We start from the raw sequence: 19,834 nt of genomic DNA on the forward strand, positions 1-19,834 counted from the left end.
CTCGGCTCACCACAACCTCTGCCTCTCGGGTTCAAGAGATTCTCCTGCCTCAGCCTCCCTAGCAGCTAGGATCACAGGCACCCACCATCACGCCTGGCTAATTTTTTTGTATTTTTAGTAGAGACGGGGTTTGACCATGTTGGCCAGGCTGGTCTCAAACTCCTGACCTCAGGTTATCTGCCTGCCTTAGCCTCCCAAAGTGCTGGGATTACAGGTGTGAGCTACCACGCCCAGCCAAATATTTTGTATTTTTTTTGTGGAGAAAGGTTCACAGATATATGTATATCTATCAAAACTTATCAAATCATGTATAATAAATAGATATTCATAGTAAATAACTTATAATCTCATAAAGTTAATTAACATTTATCTGCAGAAAATTATACATAGTATTTTTTGTGATAAAAATTATTTTCTGTATTCTTGGGTATGTTCTTTTTTTGCTCTTAATGTCGTTTATGTGGACAATCTCTTTTTTTTAATGAATTTTGTTGAAAAGTTTGTCCATTTCATTATCTTTTAAATAACTAGCTCTCTGAGAATAACCCTTAGCATCTTTGTTTTCTTTCTCTTTCTGCCATAAGTACGTTGCAATATCCCTGCCACAACTACCACCACCATCATTTTGGTGGGGCAAGTGGGAACAGGCAAGAAAATAGGTGACTAGAGGATATTACAACATTTGGGACAGAGGCTAGAAATAAAGGGATGATTTTTCTTGTTTCAAAGTGCCTACTGCAGCCAGCTGGTCAAGCCTAGTAGCTATTGGAGGCAGTTTCCTTTGTGCAAATTGATGTAGTTGGAATATTATGTGGTGTCTTTGAGGAGAGCCCCTTTTAGAATTCTTCAGAAGGGCTTAGCTGACAATGTGGATACTCATTACCCTGTAGGAACTGGGTTCTAGCACCTTTGTATTCAAGGTCATAATATTGGCTCTTGATGCTTAACTCACAGACTGATGAAAATGGGTAGCAGAATCTGAAAATAATACAGCATCAAATAGCTGCTAGTTAATATATTTTACTGTCTTAAAATTTATTTTTTAAATATTTTATTTTTTATTATTACTATTTTAAAATTAAAATTAATATTTTATTTTACACAGAGATGAAGACTCACTATATTGTCTAAGCTGGTCTTGAGTTCCTGGGCTCAAGTGATCCTCCTGTCTCAGCTTCTCAGACTGCTGGGATAACAGGCATGAGCCACTGCGCCCAGCTACTGTCTTGAAATTTATGTGCTGATTTTACCAACTAAATATATTCAGTTACTTAACACAATTTAAATTTTTCTTAAAAAAACACTACTCTTTTGGATTTGAGGGAGCTAATTATACTTTATTACTAAATGTGAAAACCTGATTGCTTTTTTATTTTTCTTCTAGTCAACAAATACATTCTAGAAGTAAACATCATAATATGTGAAATGGACTATTTAATAATGCAGTACTTATATCTTAATACCAAATAAGATCTGAGGAAGTAATATTCCCATTAAAAGTATATTCAGAGATGCCATTGTTAGTTGTCTTGGGGCTTATTCAAAGTAATCAGGTCCTCTGTAACAGATGTACCAAAATGTTGAAAACCCTTCCATATACATACAAGATAATTATGTGCTTTTCAAAGCTTGAAGGAAAATGTATTTTGTGGGTAGGACTTGATACTTACAAAGTCTAACTAAGCAACCTAATGGGAAATCAATTGTGCTTTTAATGGCGCTGGACATCAGCAACAAAATTATTTATCTGAAATCTGAATTAGATCTCCTGGAATTGAAAGGGGGGTTATAAATTTGAGTAATTCTTTTTCTTACTCTCCTGTGCTCTTTCAAAAAATGTATTTGAGGCATGTTTTGTTTGTTTTGTTTCTTTCTTAGGGAAAAGTTGAAACCCCAAGATTGAATGCCATTTTATGGTTTGCTAGGGCTACTGTAACAAGTAACAGACTGAGTGGCTTAAAAAACAGAAATTTATTTTCTCACAGCTCTAGAGGCTGTAAGTCTGAAATAAAAGTGTCAGCAAGTTGGTTTCTTCTGAGGCCTCCCTTCTTGGTGTATAGATGGCCATCTGTCCCCTCTATCTTCACGTGGTATATTAGTCATATTTACGTGATGGCAGTGGTGGCCTGTCTGGAGTGGCCACTGCCATGACCCCGGCTGCAGTAAGGGAGGGAGGAGCAGCCAGGGCTTCATGCTCCATGGAGCCAGCAGGAGCTGGGAACAAGTGGAAGCCTGCCCCCTTCTGAGTTGGAAAGGTGGGAGCCCAGCCAACCTGGGCACAGCTGCTGTGGACCTGGGCATCTCTGCACTCTCCAGGCCCAGGAAGCCGCCGCCCACTGCAGGCTCAGAAGTGCCTGCTCCTACTGCCTGGCCTCTCCCTGATGCCGGAGACCACTCTGATTTCTGAGCAAAGTTGTGGCCGAGTCTAGGTGCTGTCATGAGCTGGCTGGCTGTGTACATGCCTGGGGCAGTGCTGACACATCAACCCCCTGCTGACTGGGCCCCCTCCAGACTTTGGGCACTGATGAGCATGGGAGGGAGGCCAAGAGGGGGCTAAACGCAGCTCAGTGCAGGCCTGCAGGCACCCCTCAGCACGGACAGCCTGGATGCCATGGGTACTGTGGAGGGCAGGCCAATGGTGGCAGGAGGCAGACAGGCTCCTGGGTGGAAAGGGGAGCGTCCCCATTGAAACCCCACCTTCAGGCCAGGGATGACCTGAGGACTGGGGTCCAGGCTGCCAGTTCTGCAGACCAGAATGAGAACTTATACGGTGCTTTTTCCAGGCCACCTGTGGCCACCCATGGACCAATCAGCACATACTTCCTCCCCTCTGAAGCCTATAAAACCCCCAAACTCAGTCAGACTCGAGCAGATGACAGGATGACCTGCCTGCAGAGAGGAGCTACCTACTGTGGGTCTCCTCTCTGCTAAGAGTTGGATACTCATTGGGACAACCCGCCTGCAGAGAGGAGCTCCTTACTGCAGTTCTCCTCTGAGCTGTTCTGTCACTCTATAAAGCACCTCTTTGCCTTGCTCACCCTCCACTTGTCTACATGCCTCATTCTTCCTGGATGTGGGACAAGAACCTAGGACCCACCAAATGGCGGGACTGAAAGAGCTGTAACACAAATAGGGCTGAAACATGCCCCTTGCTCGCCATGTTGTAGGCAGCAAGAAGGAGAGAATAGAGGAGAGAAGTGCTGTGGCCCTTCAGGGAGCCCAGACCTAGTAGCTCCCGAGCCAGGACTGTGACACCCTCTTTGAAGCTCTGCAGTTCCTGGTGTCTCCAAGCTTCCAAACGCCACCACATTTCCTGGTGCCAGTAGTGGAAGCTGCTTGTGGTACTTCTGGTCCAGCTGCAGCCTAGCAGTGAGCCAGCCCCCATGCCAGTGCCTGGAGCTGCCTGCCCCACCGTAGCCAGAGTGCCTGACTGTGTGCAGCAGACAGACCCCATGCTCGCTCACTCACATGCCTCTCACCACTCCACACCTGGCTCGCCCTTGGCAGGTGTGGGATCCGGGCTGGTAGCACAAGCCAAGTGCAGCCTGCCAGGACGAGTGGGCACAATGAACCCAGCAGGCCTAAGCAAAACTCAGGCAAAGGCACCGCTGGCAACAGAGGTTTCTGGCTGGTGAAGTGACACCCCAAGGATCCTGTAACATATGTATGTGTAAATATACAAACATATATACATACATAATTAGTCATTATATACATATTTATGAAGAGAGAAAAATTTTTAAAGACTTGGCTCATGATTATGGAGGCTTTGGATGCTCAAAATCTTCAGGTGGAGACCTGGAAAAAAATTGCAGCCCAAAGGCAGCCTGCTGGCAGAATTCTTCCTTGCTTGGGAAGGGCCAATCTTTGTTTTATTAAAGCCCTCAGCTGACTGGATGAGGCTTACCCACATTGTGAGGGTAATCTGCTTTACTCAAAGTCTACCAATGTCAATCTCATCTAAAAGCACTGTTATAGAAACACCCAGACAATTTGACTAAATATCTGAGCACCATGGCTCAGCCATGCTGACACATACGGTTAATTAACCATTACACAAGGCCTTCCTTCTGTACCTGTCTGTGTCCGAATTTCCTCTCCTTATAAGAACACTACTCATATTGGATTAGGACCCACCCTAATGACCTCATTTAAATTTAAAATTCTGTCTCCAAATATAGTCAATCTCTGAAGTACTGGGGGTTATGACTTCAACGTATAAATTTGGGTAGAACATAATATAGCCTATAACAGCCATTATCTTAAAACAGGCATAAATAGGAAGGGAAAAATAGTCCTCCTAATGCAAAAAATGTGTTACTTCCTCTTATCTTAGGATAAAGCATGTTTGTGAATCCTCAGATAAACCAATTAATTGTAATGGAAAGTAACTTTTTCATAAATTTACATTATGAATCTAGAAGTCAATTTCATTTTTCTTTGCCAAGGATATTTACATTATCATAGTAATTAAATATTAGGTTAAAAAAGGAAAAAAACTTTTTTTATTCTGGCTTTTTTACCTGTTTCCATTTCATACTTTTAATATTTAAAATTAAAGAGCAATGTGTGAGATATTTTAATCTTGACTTATGAAATAATTTGAAGTCACTATTTAAAAATATTTCCACTTTTTCTGAAAATATAAGACATACATATGGGAAAGCCATCAATAAAAATGGAAAAGAAAATTAGCAAAAAATATAAAATGAGGGCAAATTAAAAACCACATCTTCAATGGTCATCTCATAAATGAAATCTTGTAACATTATCTCCTAGGTTTTCTTCAGTATCCCAGTCTCTTAGATCTCTAAAATCCATTTAACAAAAGGGCAAAATATTTTCCTATCTCTGAATGACAAAAAAAAAAAAAAACAACAAAACATTGATTCTCTTTTTGCAGATAACAAGGAGATTTTTCTTTCCAAAGCAATTCACAAGTCCTTCCTAGAGGTTAATGAAGAAGGCTCAGAAGCTGCTGCTGTCTCAGGTACTGTTTGCTAAAATCTTCTCCCCTCTTCTAGATTTGTATTTTTAGAGCAATCTTGAGTGGGGAGTGGGGTCATTTTCAAAATGCAGCCAAAAAAGTCACTCTGCTCTAACTTAGAAGTCAAGCAAATGCTGAACCAGCCGAAATTTTCTAAATAGAATGTGAAGTGTGAACTCACTCCAGTGCCCCTTTACAGGTAACTCTCATCTTCATTTTCTCTCTAATGAGAGACAGGAGGACATTGGCAGTTCTGCGAAAATAGATTTTTCTGCTGTGCTGCCTGTTTAAATATTTTAAATATTTTCCTGCTACCCATTTAAACATTTTTCTTCCTACCAAATTATTTGCTGAAGTTTATTCTTAATTTTGTCAGCAAAAAGTTGTTATTTTTTATTTTTGTGGTTACATAGCAAATGTATATATTTATGGAGAATATGGGATATTTTTGATACAGGTATATAATGCATAATAATCACATCAGGGTAAATGGGGTATTCATCATCTCAAGCATTTATCATTTCTTTTTATTACAAACATTTCAATCATACTTTTCTAGTTATTTTTAAATGTACAACAAATTATTGTTGACTTATAATCACTTTGATGTGCTATCGAATACTAGATCTTCATTCTATTTAACTGTATTTTCGTACCCACTAACTATCCCAACATACCCCACCTCTATCACTTTCATGTTAGGATAGTATTTTCAGAAGGAAATAAGAGCATAGTATCCTCAGGCATCAAGACAGCTTGAAATCTTACATGTAATCTGGACTTTCTTTTGACAATTAACTGCAGCAAGTATATATCATCTTATAATGAGGATCTCAGGGGAATTTAGTAGCCCAGTCATAGGATACCTCGTTGTATCTCTCACTGTTATATTTTCCCTTTAATCACTGCCATCCTGACCACTTACTAGAAACCTGGTGACTTCCTATGTAAAAATACCCACTTCGGATGAAAGAAATAATGATTTGAAAATATAGAGAAACTCTCTTCAGTTTTTGTTTGGGGATTTTTTTTTATTCTTTTTACTTCCTTTTACTCAAAAGTCATTTTAGTAAAGACACACATATTTATGTGAGGCTGAGAATAAACATTTCGTAACAAGAAGAATAAATTGTCCTATTATTTTTAGTGGAGTAGAGGGAAGAAATTGCTTGTTTGTTTTGTTTGTGGTGTGTGTTTGTTTGTTTCGTTTTGTTTTTTAAAAAGATCAAGTAGAAATGTTAACACCTTTATAATTTTTCTCCAGTTGTCTTTAAAATCTTGTTTCCTGTGAATTGTTGTCTTTGTCTTAGGTGGATAGGCATAGAGGGTTTTGAGGAATTACTCATTAGTCTCTGCATATCCACAGACATATAATTACTTTTTCTCTGCACTGTAGGAATGATTGCAATTAGTAGGATGGCTGTGCTGTATCCTCAAGTTATTGTCGACCATCCATTTTTCTTTCTTATCAGAAACAGGAAAACTGGTAAGTTTATTATGAAAACAAAATTTTATTTAATAGGTCACAAAGAACCTCTTTTTTAAATGGAGATTTTTTTTCTCAGTACTCATCATATAATTTCTTTTCACAATTTTATTTATTTATTCTTTTTCCAGAGATTGACCAACTGAATTATCAGATAATTTATAATGTTGAAATGATTTTTTTTAATGAAAATAAGGCTGGTGAGGTGGCTCAGACTTTAATCTCAGCACTTCAGGAGTTCCAGACAGGGAGGATCACTTGAGGCCAGGAATTCAAGCCCAGCCTGGGTAACATAGTGAGACCCCATTTCTACATAAATAAAAATTTTTAAAAATTAGCCAGGCATGGTGGCACATGCCTGTTATCCTGGCTACTAGAAGTGTTGGGGGTGGGAGGAATGCTTGAGCTCAGGAGTTCATGGTTACAGTAAGCTCTGATGGAGCCACTGCACTCCAGCCTGGGCATCAGGGCAAGAGCCTTTCTCTAGAAGGAAAGAAGAAAGGAAAGGAAAGGGAAAGGGGGAAGAGAGAGAGGAAGGAAGGAAGGACAGAGGGAAGGAAGGAAGGAAGGAAGGAAGGAAGGAAGGAAGGAAGGAAGGAAGGAGAAAATAACATATTTTCATTAATTGTAAGCAAGAAGGAAGATAAATATTTTATTATTTTGTTCACCCCCTCTTTTGTTTACTTCCAAACCAATACAGGTACAATTCTATTCATGGGACGAGTCATGCATCCTGAAACAATGAACACAAGTGGACATGACTTTGAAGAACTTTAAGTTACTTTATTTGAATAACAAGGAAAACAGTAACTAAGCACATTGTGTTTGCAACTGGTATATATTTAGGATTTGTGTTTTACAGTATATCTTAAGATAATATTTAAAATAGCTCCAGATAAAAACAATATATGTAAATTATAAGTAACTTGTCAAGGAATGTTATCAGTATTAAGGTAATGGTCCTGTTATGTCATTGTGTTTGTGTGCTGTTGTTTAAAATAAAAGTACCTATTGAACATGTGACTAGATCTATTTTTTTATTTTAGAAGTTGTAATATAAAGATATCTCTAAGTGAACTTTGGAAACAATGTTTCTGCACATTTAAATCTCTTATAATTATGCAGGATCAAAACATCATAGTAAGATAGCACTATATACATATACATAACAAGCAATAACAAGTGAGGTGAAGACAGGTACTCCACAAAAATTCTCACTGTCATTTCTTGGAAATAAGTGTATAGTGTAGGCAAAAGCATACAAACTGGACATCTTCCGTATTGCTTCATGACAAGACCTCTTAGAAAAAAACAGAGCTATGCAAATCTCAGATACCTCTAGCTTATTTTTCCAAATCATTAAAAATTCATTTGGCTTCATATGCCTAAAGGAGTTTACATGTCTGGTGTATCACTGTGTTTTGTTGCTGTTAGTAAAATCCAAGCTACAATTTCCCAAAAAACCCAAAATGAACCACATGAGCAAACTAACAATAAAAATATGCACTTTGGCACGTCACAGGAGAGTTAATTAGAAAACCATGCTAGCACGTATACTGGAAAATGGCAAGTCACGGGACTGAGCGCTGCCCACACAAGTGTTCATGTTTGCTCTGCATGGGGCTTTTACATTTTGAATGTCTGTAATTGGAGTATCACGTTCCTTGTTTCTCCCGTTAATTACCTGAGTGGCTACTGGACACATTTGTGTTTGAGATGTGGAGAGAGTTATAAGTAGCTCTCTGCAGAATATATTGGTCTTATTTTCTAATACAATAAATAGTTGATTCCAAAAGTGTCAACTTCAAAGTCTCCAGTAAATTACTTTATCTTTTAAAATTTCTTGGAAAAAATATTTGATAAGATCTCATGAATGGAACTATTTCTGTTTAATGCCAAATTTTTAATTCTATGGTGAACAGTTTCAGAAAAAGTTTGACATATTTCAAAATTTAACAAACAGTTTGCGTGTTACTTTCTTGTGTATTAGGTATTGTGCTGATTTGGAGCTGTTTACAAGAATTATTATTATCAATTATCATTAACTTTAATTCAGTTCATGAGAGTTTGGGAAAACCAGGCCTGATCTTAGACCTACTAAATTCAAAAACTTGAAAATCCACTTTTTTCCCCAAGCTTTCTTGGTGATTCGGTTACATGCTAAAGTAAAGGGTACATATGGAATACTCACTTACAACCAGTTTTTTAGATATGGTTAATTTATAGAAACTTAGATCAATCAGCAAGTGTATTAAATCAATGCTTCTCAAACTTTATTGTGTAATGGAATCACCTGGGGATCTTATTAAAAATTCACTTTATCATTCAGTAGGTCTAGGGTGTGGTCTGAATAGCCTGGAGTGTGTTTCTAACAAACTCCCTAGTAAGGCCTTTCATGTTTGTCCACAGACTTTGCTGTTTCCCACTTTGTTAGCAAAACTCTACTTAATATTTGCATGTTTGATATTTTTATAAATGGAATAGAATGTATAATCTTTATAGAGTTTGGAGGGATTTGGGGGTGTGGGGTGACAGTATGCATGAAAAAATGCAATATACTTGTCCAAAATGGGGAAAAATAGTTTTACTCTAAAGTTTTTTTTTCTATTACATGCTATGGACAAATGCATAATTCCTCTGCATATTAGAACACTTGAAATATATTTTTTAAAAATATGAAGATATTTATAGGTATTATTCACAAAAGAATTTATGGATGCCCAAGGACATAGTACCTAGCACAATCTTTTACAGCTTATATTTTCAGAAGACTTATAGTTTATTCATAGGTTATTATAGAAAAGTGCTCTTGTTTTCATGTATAATGTATACAGGTTGGGTTAACTGATGTTGTTTCAGTATTGGTATTATGAGTTTGTGGTATTCTTCATTACCATATCACTACTTGTTAAACATTATTTCTACATTTGTATGGCCATCAGTCAATGAAATGAATTACCTACAAGGAAGAGTAAATGTCATTAGGCAATCATGTGGATTTTTTTTATTTTTTATTTTTTGAGACGGAGTTTCACTCTTGTTGCCCAGGCTGGAGTGCAATGGCTCGATATTGGCTCACTGCAACCACCGACTCCTGGGTTCAAGCGATTCTCCTGCCTCAGCCTCCTGAGTGGCTGGAGTTACAGGCACCTGCCACCACGCCCAGCTGGTTTTTGTATTTTTTAATAGAGACGGTGTTTCGCCATGTTGGCCAGGCTGGTCCCAAACCCCTGACCTCAGGCGATCCACCTGCCTCGGCCTCCCAAAGTGCTGGGATTACAGGCCTGAGCCACAATGCCCGGTCAATCATGTGGATTTTATAAAGCCCAAAATGCAACTTTTATTAGCTGATATAAGATTAAATTCTACTCTTCAGAAGGTTTACCTTAAAATATTTCAATACCATTGAGATATCCTTTAAATAAGAAAAGATTCTCCTGTGTTGTTAGTATGCTTGTGGAATGCTTAGGAATAGAGTACTTGATAAACGAAGTTTTTCATTTTGTTTGACTTGGTTTATAATATCTTCAGTATTTTTGTTTGCTTTGAAAAAGCAACATAGTCAAGTTCAATTTCCTTTAAACGAATAAATTAATACACACACAGTGTACAGTCTGCCAAAACTTTTTGCTCTTTGAACCTTTTTCTTAGAGAAAATCAACATAATTATGTAGATTTTGCTTTTATTTCAAATCTTGATTTTACTTTTTATGTATTCACTAGACTAGACTGAATAGTTACAGACAATATAATCCTATAAATTTTGACAACATCATAGTAACCGAATAATTGTTAAAATCAGTCTTAAATAGAGATGATTATTTGAGCACCAGAAAAAGTTGTGTGTTATAAAAGTAATTAGAATAAAGAAAATATGGTGAAAACATTTTATTCTCATTAAGTATGTGTGCATTATACATATTATAACTCACTGCCTTTGGTATATAATCAGCGTCTTGATTTATAATGATGGACATTTTTCTTATCTGAAAAAAAAATTCTTTTTTTGTTAACCAAAATGGCTTGGGGCATTTTAGTTATTGGCCAAAGATTACTTGAAATGCATCTTTGTTAAGTATAGGTCTTTGCTGCAATGTTGAGAAAATAAGATGAATATTTGTAATACAAAAAAAATGGCTGCTAAAAAAATCAATAACCTTACCATATTCTCAGAGGCTCACTACAACACTGTCTGTTACGGAGAGGATTCATTTAGAGAAGCATGCCTTAGACAGAGGGCAAGTTTCTTTAGTTAAACGGCTTCATTATAAGACTGCCCCAAGGTATAGGCTCAATAAAAAATACCCGAACAAGGTTCCCATGTAGCTGTTTCCTTTCAGGAAAGCTAGACTGCCTGTTAATACTTTAACACATTTTAAAAAATATATTGGACTAAACTAAAAACAAATCTCCAGCTTGACTAAAGGGCATCATTAAAAAGAAATCCCAGACCCATATGAGCAGGGACCCAAAATACATTGTTTTAATTCTGTTCTTGTTCTCCAAAAAAAATGCTAGAATCACTAGGGATGATGTATCAGGACAGGGAAAAGGATTGTATAAAGGAGTGCAGTTGCGTGGGCAAATCTAAAACCAGCATCCCACAAGTTTTCACCATTTGATAAGTGGAACACACATACCAGCAACTTCTGGCCCACTTCCAGATCATATATTATTTAGAAGAACTTTGTATGTTTTTCTGCCTGAAAACTGAACCAGAAAATCACACTGTTCCATTCCATTTTAGGTTCTCTCTCTCTCTCTCTCTCTCTCTCTCTGTGTGTGTGTGTGTGTGTGTGTGTGTGTGTGTGTGCATGCACATGCTTGTGTCTGCATTTTTCCTTATTTTTTTAAATGTTTATTTGAGTGGCTTACTCTGCACTGAAGATTTTTATCCTCAGTCTGACAATAGATGAGAGAAGTCCTTCCACATCCATCATTATTTACTGGGAAGCAATCTACCCTCCCCCAAGGATGCTTGATGTCATTTTTCCCCCCAAAACTTGAGGAAGCCCCTTTAGAGAAAAAGAGGAAGAAATTTGTTTACACCATGAAACTCATTCACACAGAGACTCTCTGCTCTGTAACGTGCTTTCCTGTTGAATTTTCCATTCAAATTCCACAGTCTTTAAGATAGAGCAAAAAATATTCTTGCCATTTTAAAAATGTATAAACTGAGATCTAGATAAATTAAATGACTAATCAAAAATGATATGCAATTAGGTAACTGAAAAGAGACTAATAGTTTATTAAATTATATTACTCTATTTGACACACATATTGAATTTATCAGCCTTTTACCTACCAAATGTCCAGTTTATATGTGAGTGAATGAATGTAATGGTTCCTTTGCCAGTAAAAATGTATTTTTAAAATGGCTTTTCCATTAAGCCAGACTTGCTAACAAGATTCATACCAGGCTGGACTGGGTAGCTCATGCCTGATATCCCAACACTTTGGGAGGCCAAGATGGGTGGACTACTTGAGCTCAGGAGTTCGAGACCAGCCTGGAGAACGTGGTGAAACCCTGTCTCTACAAAAACTACCACGCTGGGTGTGGTGGCGCATGCCTGTAGTCCCAGCTACTCGAGGGGCTGAGCTGAGAGGATCACCTGAGCCTGGGAGTTTGAGGCTACAGTGAGCTGTGATCATGCCACAGCACTCCAGCCTGGGAAAGAGAGCATGACCCTGTCTCAACAACAGCCACAAAAAAAAAAGATTCATACCAGGTGCTTCTGTCTGTAGTAAGACCATAAAGGGAAATAACCTTCAAAAGAAGTCCCAGTAGACCATAAGCCAATTAAAGTATCTGAAATGTTCATTTTTCCCCTCTCAGTACTATTTAACAAAGATTACATTTTGTATTATGTCTACATAATATGACCCAGGAAAGAAACACTGAAAAAGGCAAACTTGTTGTAAACTTGTACTTTAAGGAAAATGATTAGACTCTTGCACCAGCATTTGTACATTGGGAGTTCCTTTTTAGAACGTATTGGTAGTTCTGCAGTTCTTCTATTTTTAAGTAAGGATACATAATGACACTAAGTTCCTAACGAAATTGTACTGCCTCTAAAGTATCTTAAATTGCTATGATTTTTAAAATTTACCTACACCAAAATTCACTATTCTTACTGCACTCTTCAATGCGTTTTAAAATGTGTAGATTGATGTAATCTTCACCACAAACAAAATACAGAACAGTTCCCTCCCTAGCATAAACTCTTTTGTTCTTTTTTTAGTCACAGCCTCTCCCTACCTGCAACCTCTAGGCACCATTCATCTGTTGTCCCTTTTTATGATTTTGTCTTTTTCAGAATATCATATAAACAGAATGATACAGTATGTATACTTTCCAGACACTGTTTTGTTAAGCAATAATGCTTTTGCGATTCATCCAAGTTATGTGTATCAGTAGTTCAATTTGTTTATCCACTCACCCGTGAAAGATATTTGGGTTATTTCTAATTGCTGGTGATTATAAATAATGCTGTTTTATAAATATTTACATACAAGGTTTTGTGTGAATTTGTATGAAACATTTTTGTTTTCATTTCTGTATGATAAAAACCCAAGATTGAGATTGCTGCATTATATAACAACTGTATGTTTAACTTTACAGGAAACTGCCTAAATGTTGTCCAAAATGATTGTGTACCATTTTGCATTCCTAGTAGCAATATATGAGCCAAATGAGATAATTCCAAAAATCCTTACTAGTACTTGCTAGTATCAGGTTGTATATGTGTGCATGTTTTAGCCATTCTAATACTTGTGTAGTGGTATCTAATCATACTTTAAATCTGTATATTCCTAATGATTTGATTTGAATTCCCTAAAGTTGGGAATATTTTCATGTGCTTATTTTTCATATGTATATCTTCTTTGGTAATCTGTTAAAATTTGTGGCCCATTTTTTATTAGGTTATTTGTTTTCTTGTCTTTGAGATTTGGGAGTTCTTTCATCTTCTAGATAGGAGTTCTTGGTCAAATATGTGACTTGCAAATATATTCTTTCAGTCGATAGCTTGTCTTTTCATTGTCTTCACAATGTCTTTCACAGATACTGATACTAAAACATTTTTTACTTCAAAAGTGAAATAATTTTTTTAAGATTGTGTTGTCGATGTTGTATCAAAGAACTGTACCTAACGTAAAGTCATGAAGAATATGTCTTGTTTTTTCTCATAATAGTTTGATGGCTTTTAATTAAGTATATGGTTCATTTTGAGTTAATTTTTGTATAAGGTGTGGAATATAGCTTGTTTTTTGGCATACAGATGTTCAGTTTTTCCAACGTTATTAATTGAAGAGACTATTCTTTCTCAATTTGTCTTTGCTACTTTGTAAAAAATTAGTTTTTTACTGTAAAAAACTGGTTTTTATAGGATAGTAAAAACAATCTTTTACAGTAAAAACCATTTTTAATAGAAAAAAGTTAATTTTTACCATATTGTGTAGATGTATTTCTGGTCTCTCCATTCTGTTCTATTAATCTATGTGTCTATCCTTTCTCCAATATCACACCGTCTCGATTGCTGTAGTTTTCCAATAAACCTTGAAATTAGGTAGTTTGAGTGTTCAATTAGGTCAAGGAAGTTGATTATATTGTTAGGTCAAGGAAGTTGATTATATTGTTCAGGTCATCTATATTTTTGTTGATTTTCTGGCTACTTGTCCTACCAATTACTGAGACATGAGTGTTAAGTCTCCAATTGTAATTGCATAGTTTTCTATTTCTCCTTTCAGTTATATCAGTTTTTGCATCATGTGGTCATTTAAAATAACATTTAAAACGTGTTTCTTGTAGACAGCATTTAGTTTGGTCTTGTTCTTTATATCAAATTAGACTATCTTTACTTGGTATGTTTGGATCATTTACATATAGTGTAATTACTGATATGGTTGAATTTAGATCTACCATCTTATTACTTGTTTCCATTTCTACTTTGTTTTTTATTCCTCTGCTTCCACTTTTTTGTCTTCTTTGAGAATACTTGATTTTTTTCCTACTATTCCATTTCAGTTTACCTATTGGCTTTTCACTGTTTCTCTCTGGATAATTTTTAGTGATGTCTCTAGGGATTATAACTTAAATTTTTATTCCACTTAGTGTTACTATTTCACTACTTCATGCAGAATGTAGAAACCTTATAACCATGTAATTCCCTTACCCTGTCCCCTTATCTGGTTGTTGTTATATGCATTATATGTATATGCAATGGAGAAATCCCATCAGACAGAAATTATAATTTTTGCTTTTAATTGTCATACATATTTTAATGAACTTCAAAGGAGAAATATAGTCTATTATATTTACATAAATATTGACCACTTTGGTTGCTCTTCCTTTGTAAAGTCTGGAGTTTTCCTTCTGTTATCATTTCCCTTCACCCTAGAGAAATTTCTTTAGCATTTCTCTTGGGATGAGAATACTATCAAGAATATATTTTAGTCTTTTTTTAAAATCTTAGAATGTATTTCTTTCACTTTTATTCCTGAAAGATATTTTCAGTGAATATAGAATTCTGGGTTGATAGTTGTTTAACTTCAGCACTTTAAAAAAGTTTCATTGTCTTCTAGCCTCCACAAATTTTGGTGAGAATTCCACAGTCATTTGAATTAGTGTGCCATGTATGTAATATGTCATTTGTATCTTTATTCTTTGAAGATTTTCTCTTTGGTCTTCAACACTTTCTTTATGATGTATTTGGGTGACATTTTGGGAAGCTTTTCATTTTGGGTGAGGTTTTCTTTGAGTTGATCCTAAAAAATAAAGTCATCAGAGTTTCATATTCAAAGCCTTTGGTCTCCTGTTTAAAGTCAGTTACATGCATAGCAGTTTAGGGATTGTCCAACACTGTATACTCAACTTTCGGAATCTGTTGATTTTTTTGCAATGGATTTTTTAAAGTTTTCTAAACCAGTGATTCTCAAATTTTAGTGTGTACAAGAATAATGTGGAAATCTTGGTAAAATTTAGATTTTGATTAAATAGGTCCAGGGGTCAATACTGGGATTCTGTATCTCTATGTGTCATACTCTGAGTAGAAAAGCTCTAAGTTACTGCTATAAACCTGAATAATATGTCTCACCCATTTTTTCTTAACATAGTTAAAGAAAGTATAATGTCAATATTTCTTGATTTTTATTTAGTATCATCAGGAATTTATCTGATTCCAAAAAGTAAATTTTTCAGGTGTCAGTCTCCCTTTAAGCTTTAACATGCCTCACTTTGACCATTTTTTATGAAAAGCTTCCCAAAATGTCTTATATTCATTATTGAGTATTTTTTAATATTCTGAACTTAAAAACCTTTCCAGTAATTCCATGTCATCATTATGAGCATCTGTTATTGCACCTGCTGTCATGTAAATGTGCACACATGATTACTGAGATGTTCGATGCTGTCTGTTCAAAATGGTGAAAGATTGGTTGCTTGTTGAGTTTTATGCTTTCTATGTATATATGCAAGCACTTTATTTCCTTTTTTGGTCTATTTCTTCTTAATTGTCTCTTCTTTTTATGGAATGTATTTCCCTGAACATTTAAATATGCTTCTTTTTATCTGTGGGCCAGAAGCTCACACACTTTGTTAGAATTGGAAATAAGTAAAAGCAATTAGGGCAAAATGCTTTGCATTTTTTATGGAAAGAACATGTCATGTAATGCTCAGATTTTCTGACCGATTATTTGTTAATTCAACTTTCTACTTTTACCTTAATGTTAAGATGATTTTGATTATGCTAGATACATCCTATGTTGTTATAGATTCCATCATAAAATTTCTCCCTAGGAAGAATTGAGGAAAATATTAATCTTCTGCCCTTTCATTTAGGATAGTATTTGCACTATAAAATAGGAAAATAAGACGCAAGGATTTCTAAAACTCAGTTCTCAAAATCTCCAATTTGTGAATAATTATTTGTTTGCTTTTCAAGTATATAGCCATTTCTAATATTGTTAGATAAAAACATTTTTTACAAGAAATGTAAGTTTTAGATTATCTATGCCTATTTCAAACTGTACACAAATTTTGAAATTTTTTTTTATTTGTGCAAACATAGAGAACATGATGTTTAGCATAGCCACTTTGTTTTATGTCTGCCAGCAATGCTATTCTTGAGGGAACGCAGAAGCCTCCATATGCACATAAAAATAGCTTTTAAAAATCTGTCTTATAAAGAAAAACAGAGAGATTTCCACAGAAGAATTAGTTTAATTTTTTATTAACTGCTTTGGTTCAAAGTATAGAAGATGATTTAACTTTAGTAAGCTAAGAACTTAAAATTGGATCATAGTCATGTTGATTTCTGATTTTGGTGAGATAAAGATTTGTGCAAAGTACATTTACTTAATAGACAAAACTGACCCAAACCAAAAACATACTGCTCTTGGTCCAAATTCACCTTTTTTTATTTTTTATTTTTTTAGGCAGGGTCTCAATCTGTCACCCAAGCTGGAGTGCAGTGGTATGATTTTGGCTCTTCCAAGGGCCAGACTACTTCCTGGGCTCAAGTGATCCTTCCATCTCGGCTTCCCTAGTAGCTGGGACCACAGGTGCGTGCCACCATGCCCTGCTAATTTTTTCTTTTCTTTCTTTCTTTCTTTCTTTTTTTTTTTTTTTTTTTTTTTGTAGACACAGGGTTTTGCCATGTTGCCCATGGTGGTCTCCAACCCCTGGGCTCCAGCAATCTGCACGCCTCGGCCTCCTAAAGTGCTGGGATTACAGGTGTGAGCCACTGCGCCTGGCCCAAATTCACTCTTAATTATATATATTAAATATAGATGCATTCTCTTCTCTTCGAAAATTGCAGAATTTTTGTTTCCTTGAGGAAAAGTAAAGTGGTTATTTGTGACATATGGCATGTGCCAGAAAATGTTTCTTCAGCAGTAATCACAGCTTCTAGCTGATGCAGCAGTTTTTTCCCCTCCTCGAATAGGAGACAATGTTTCATCTCTCTTTTCTGGAAGTTTTTTCATAATTCATGCATATATAAAGCTGACATTTGTTCACACAATTGCTCTTTGCTCTGTTATTCAAGGAAAATTGCTGATGGAAAGATTATCCTTTTATATATGATTGAGTGACTCTCTCTCTCCTGGTATTTTTGTTTAACTATTTTTAACCAGATGACTATGGAAAAAAATATTGGTTTGGGAGTGAGATAAAATTGAGTTTAAACCCCAGATTTTCCACTTGCCAGATGTCTGTCCTTGGAGCAAGTTGTTTATTTCCACCTATATATTCAAATAATACCATCTACTTCATAGAATTATACTAAGGTTTAAATGATATAATGCCTATGAAGAATATAAGTAGAGCGGTCATTCAGGAAAGGCTACCTATTATCATTAATGTTACCAGATTTCAGCTCTTTTCAGGCAAATCATTGTTCACACTTTAACATTTATGAAAATGGAAAGGCCAGTTGTGTTGACAATCAGTGGTGGCCAGGTGGCAGCCATGACTTAGCTGCCATCACCTGTGCATGTTGTAATCTTGTTGCATCACCATTTCTAACTGTAATCTCTTGCATGTCAGTCTACAAACCACTTGAGGAAGAATCCTAATGACCATTTGAGGAAGAATTGTAAATCTTAGTCATTGTAAAAAGAACTTCCATTGTTTTTTCTGTAAGATAAAGTGCTAGTTTCAAAATATTCAGAATGTGTGTCAATAGCTTGAAAGAAAGTCCTTGAGACAAAAGTTGGGGCTCTCTTTGGGCACAGCTGAATCACCAATGTCCTTACTAGCATAGAGGGCAATGGAGTGGGCAAAACCAGACAGCAGTCACTGCATGGAGAGTGACTTGGATCTGGGCTCTGTGTTTCAGAAATATTATATTTTGTTTATATTTTTATTTTAAAATATGCATAAGCATTATATAAATAAAATTTATTTAAATAAGTCTAACAGACATGTAATGCATTTTGAATGAGTTAAAAATAATTATTCTAGTCAATGGTCACAATTTAGCTGACAGTGATTTTCTTCTTTCTTGGTAGCACATAAAACAAAGGAGTATCTAACAATTGATGTCTCAAATCAGATGAAATAGTATATTATTTACGACAAGACTTACTAGGAATCATATTTATCAAAGTACATAGCAAGAAGAAACATTATCACCTAAAATTTCAAAAAAGGATTGCTTTTGTTGGCCATGAGACGGGTCATTTTAAAGTTCAAAATCAAAAGGAGAGGAAGTAGGTGGGAGAGTGAGTGAAGGGAAGAAGGAAGGAGAAAAGATCCCTGCAAATGGTAATGATTTTCAGCAGAATGACTCTGTGTTACCTGAACAAGACTCAAATTGGTCATCCCTAAATCATGATTTGGAAGTGAACATTAATGACCGAAATGTGTGTTTGCAGAGTGGGAGGGTGGAAGTATTAATTCTAGTCTACCGTGTCTTTAAAAAAATTATATATTTTATTATACCTTAAAGGAGTCTCACTTTACACACTACACTTGCTAATTAGAGGTAGTCCTTGAAGAGGCTAATGATTATCAGACTTAAATGGCAGTTTGATTCTGTTATAGAAAATATTTTTCTTTCAATAAAAATCTTTCCTCAAATAAGATTATTTTAATTAGCTGAATTATAACAATTCTTAGACGTTATGATGACACAATACTTCCTTAACAGAAAACTTTTAATTTTTAATTTCACTGTCTTTACATGGATTAAATTACAACAGATTTCCAGGGCATTTCCTATGTTATAATGAGGCTGATAGATGAAAATTTAAAATAAATGGTAGATTTAAAAAATCTATTTTATAATTTAAATTATTCGGAAATATTTATTTGAACCAAATAAAGTAGAATGGATTTTGTTCATTTGGCTTCTACTGTAATCAGTAATCAGATTTTTTTTTGGTCAATGTATATTATATTAATAAAGCCAAAATTATTTGGCAAGAACTGACACGTTCAACTTTTACCTGGTCAGGAATTTTAAAAGGGAAAATTATATGCCACAAGATGTCACTGTAATCTTTAAAAACTGATAAGGGTGGTAACCACTTTTATTTCAACATTTAAAGAAGTTGGGTGAAAAAAAAAGTGTCCTCACGACAAACACAAAAGCAGTTGGTAATATTAGTCTATCCAGATGTACACAAGCTATAAAAAATGCTCCTTAGAATGAGCCTCTTGCATTCAGTGGCAACTTTTAGAGAACAGAATATGAATCTTTCACTTTTTTGATGTAAATAATCTTCATTTTCATGGCACAGTGCTATCTGGCCTATTTCTGATTAAGATTCAAAGTGGCATAATAATTTTGACTCATTGGAAATAAAACCCAAGGTTTAAGAACCAGCTCCTTATAAACATTCTATAATGTCTTTGATGA

At 35.6% G+C, this 19,834-nt stretch overlaps 1 protein-coding gene across 2 annotated transcripts in view; it reads left to right on the plus strand.

Annotated features, from left to right (window-relative positions):
- SERPINI1 (serpin family I member 1) overlaps positions 1-7,496 on the plus strand; it is an 89,863-nt gene extending 82,367 nt beyond the window's left edge. For both annotated transcript variants that reach the window (XM_032173957.2, XM_032173956.3), the window contains exons 7-9: positions 4,904-4,990; positions 6,384-6,473; positions 7,174-7,496. In XM_032173957.2, the coding sequence (XP_032029848.1) occupies positions 4,904-4,990; positions 6,384-6,473; positions 7,174-7,250 (254 nt within the window). In that variant the 3' untranslated portion in view covers positions 7,251-7,496. The remainder of the gene's footprint in view (positions 1-4,903; positions 4,991-6,383; positions 6,474-7,173) is intronic.
- The last annotated feature ends 12,338 nt before the right edge of the window (positions 7,497-19,834 follow it).

Source organism: Hylobates moloch, unplaced genomic scaffold (assembly GCF_009828535.3).
Source record: "Hylobates moloch isolate HMO894 unplaced genomic scaffold, HMol_V3 SCAFFOLD_13, whole genome shotgun sequence".
Taxonomy (NCBI): domain Eukaryota; kingdom Metazoa; phylum Chordata; class Mammalia; order Primates; family Hylobatidae; genus Hylobates; species Hylobates moloch.